This window comes from Coregonus lavaretus (genome assembly GCF_964263955.1).
Source record: "Coregonus lavaretus genome assembly, contig: HAP1_SCAFFOLD_8851, whole genome shotgun sequence".
Taxonomy (NCBI): domain Eukaryota; kingdom Metazoa; phylum Chordata; class Actinopteri; order Salmoniformes; family Salmonidae; genus Coregonus; species Coregonus lavaretus.
This window is the reverse complement of record NW_028165486.1, coordinates 1-2,500: the sequence shown is the minus strand read 5'-3', so window position 1 is coordinate 2,500 and position 2,500 is coordinate 1. Positions and strand designations below refer to the sequence as shown.

The window sequence follows — 2,500 nt, the reverse complement described above, 5'->3', positions numbered from 1 at the left end:
CAATGATAAACATTGTGTCCGGGAAACTGGCCCTCAATATATGTATGACTGAGGCAACTTTATGCGTAGTTTAAATGTATCAAGTCCAATCATTAATTCCTTCATCCAGGCCTAGACCATCCTCCCTGCCTCAGCACCTCAGCCAGCTGGCTCCGGGATGGAGGAGGGACCAGGGAGGACCCCCGGGGACGGACCCCATGTTATGAGGACCTGGAGCTGGGGGCGCTGACCTCCTACTTCTCCTTCCGTCCTCCGTCACCCAGACCCCCGGGCTCCACCCATCCGCCCCAGCAGAACCACCCACCCCAAGGGGCAGGGCAGCCCCAGAACCGCCTGGATGGTGGAAGTGGACGAGGAGGAGTGAATAGAAGGATTAACCCCACCCAGCGACTGGAGAAGATGGATAACTTGGTGTCAGAGTCTTTGTCTCCCAGCGTGATACGGGCTCTGGAAGGACTGCACTACATTGCAGACCACCTGAGGGCAGAGGACGCTGACTTTAGTGTGAGTGTTTATGACATACTATAACACAACTAAACTGGCAGCACTACTAACACTGATATTGCAGATAGTTGAATGTACACATTCTGATAAATGACTAAAAAGTCAAAATGTAAAAAGAAAAGTGGTTACCGTTCATTCAAGTCTCTCCTCTCCTCCATCTCTCCATCCAGGTGAAGGAAGACTGGAAGTATGTTGCCATGGTGATCGACCGTATCTTCCTGTGGATGTTTATTATCGTGTGTCTGCTGGGGACCATCGGGCTCTTCCTCCCCCCCTGGCTGGCCGGCATGATCTAGGACTTGGGGTCTGCGACCCCATCCCGGAGCGGGTACCATAGGACTGGCACTACAATGACCGGCTGGTGGTATGAGTAGAGACAGATGGACTGTGACCTTTCAGTAGCACCATCTCGTGGAAGCCTAATGAGGAAACTAAGTTAGTAGGATGACTGGCACTACCAATGAGGGAGTTCCATTTAAGTGCACCGGGCTATGGCCCGTGACGTGAACGGGCAAGAGCGGTGAGGGAGGAGCGCCCTGCTACAGTGACCTGCGCCGCTCGGTCATGTTGTCAACAAAGGCAGCATGGTGCATCATCCAGAAACAACTCTTTTCCATAAAATGTATACAGTGGGGAAAAAAAGTATTTAGTCAGCCACCAATTGTGCAAGTTCTCCCACTTAAAAAATATGAGAGAGGCCTGTAATTTTCATCATAGGTACACGTCAACTATAACAGACAAATTGAGAAAAGAAATTCCAGAAAATCACATTGTAGGATTTTTAATGTATTTATTTGCAAATTATGGTGGAAAATAAGTATTTGGTCAATAACAAAAGTTTCTCAATACTTTGTTATATACCCTTTGTTGGCAATGACACAGGTCAAACGTTTTCTGTAAGTCTTCACAAGGTTTTCACACACTGTTGCTGGTATTTTGGCCCATTCCTCCATGCTGATCTCCTCTAGAGCAGTGATGTTTTGGGGCTGTCGCTGGGCAACACGGACTTTCAACTCCCTCCAAAGATTTTCTATGGGGTTGAGATCTGGAGACTGGCTAGGCCACTCCAAGACCTTGAAATGCTTCTTACGAAGCCACTCCTTCGTTGCCCGGCGGTGTGTTTGGGATCATTGTCATGCTGAAAGACCCAGCCACGTTTCATCTTCAATGCCCTTGCTGATGGAAGGAGGTTTTCACTCAAAATCTCACGATACATGGCCCCATTCATTCTTTCCTTTACACGGATCAGTCGACCTGGTCCCTTTGCAGAAAAACAGCCCCAAAGCATGATGTTTCCACCCCCATGCTTCACAGTAGGTATGGTGTTCTTTGGATGCAACTCAGCATTCTTTGTCCTCCAAACACGACGAGTTGAGTTTTTACCAAAAAGTTCTATTTTGGTTTCATCTGACCATATGACATTCTCCCAATCCTCTTCTGGATCATCCAAATGCACTCTAGCAAACTTTAGATGGGCCTGGCTTAAGCAGGGGGACACGTCTGGCACTGCAGGATTTGAGTCCCTGGCGGCGTAGTGTGTTACTGATGGTAGGCTTTGTTACTTTGGTCCCAGCTCTCTGCAGGTCATTCACTAGGTCCCCCCGTGTGGTTCTGGGATTTTTGCTCACCGTTCTTGTGATCATTTTGATCCCACGGGGTGAGATCTTGCGTGGAGCCCCAGATCGAGGGAGATTATCAGTGGCCTTGTATGTCTTCCATTTCCTAATAATTGCTCCCACAGTTGATTTCTTCAAACCAAGCTGCTTACCTATTGCAGATTCAGTCTTCCCAGCCTGGTGCAGGTCTACAATTTTGTTTCTGGTGTCCTTTGACAGCTCTTTGGTCTTGGCCATAGTGGAGTTTGGAGTGTGACTGTTTGAGGTTGTGGACAGGTGTCTTTTATACTGATAACAAGTTCAAACAGGTGCCATTAATACAGGTAACGAGTGGAGGACAGAGGAGCCTCTTAAAGAAGAAGTTACAGGTCTGTGAGAGC

The 2,500-nt window shown here is 48.2% G+C and overlaps 1 protein-coding gene across 1 annotated transcript in view; it reads left to right on the top strand.

The window, feature by feature from the left end:
- Positions 1-898, top strand: part of LOC311115803 (neuronal acetylcholine receptor subunit alpha-2-like) — a 15,485-nt gene extending 14,587 nt beyond the window's left edge. Inside the window, exons 4-5 of the mRNA XM_084190932.1 lie at positions 110-504; positions 675-898. Of these exons, the coding sequence (XP_084047058.1) occupies positions 110-504; positions 675-800 (521 nt within the window). The 3' untranslated portion in view covers positions 801-898. The remainder of the gene's footprint in view (positions 1-109; positions 505-674) is intronic.
- Positions 899-2,500: the final 1,602 nt, after the last annotated feature.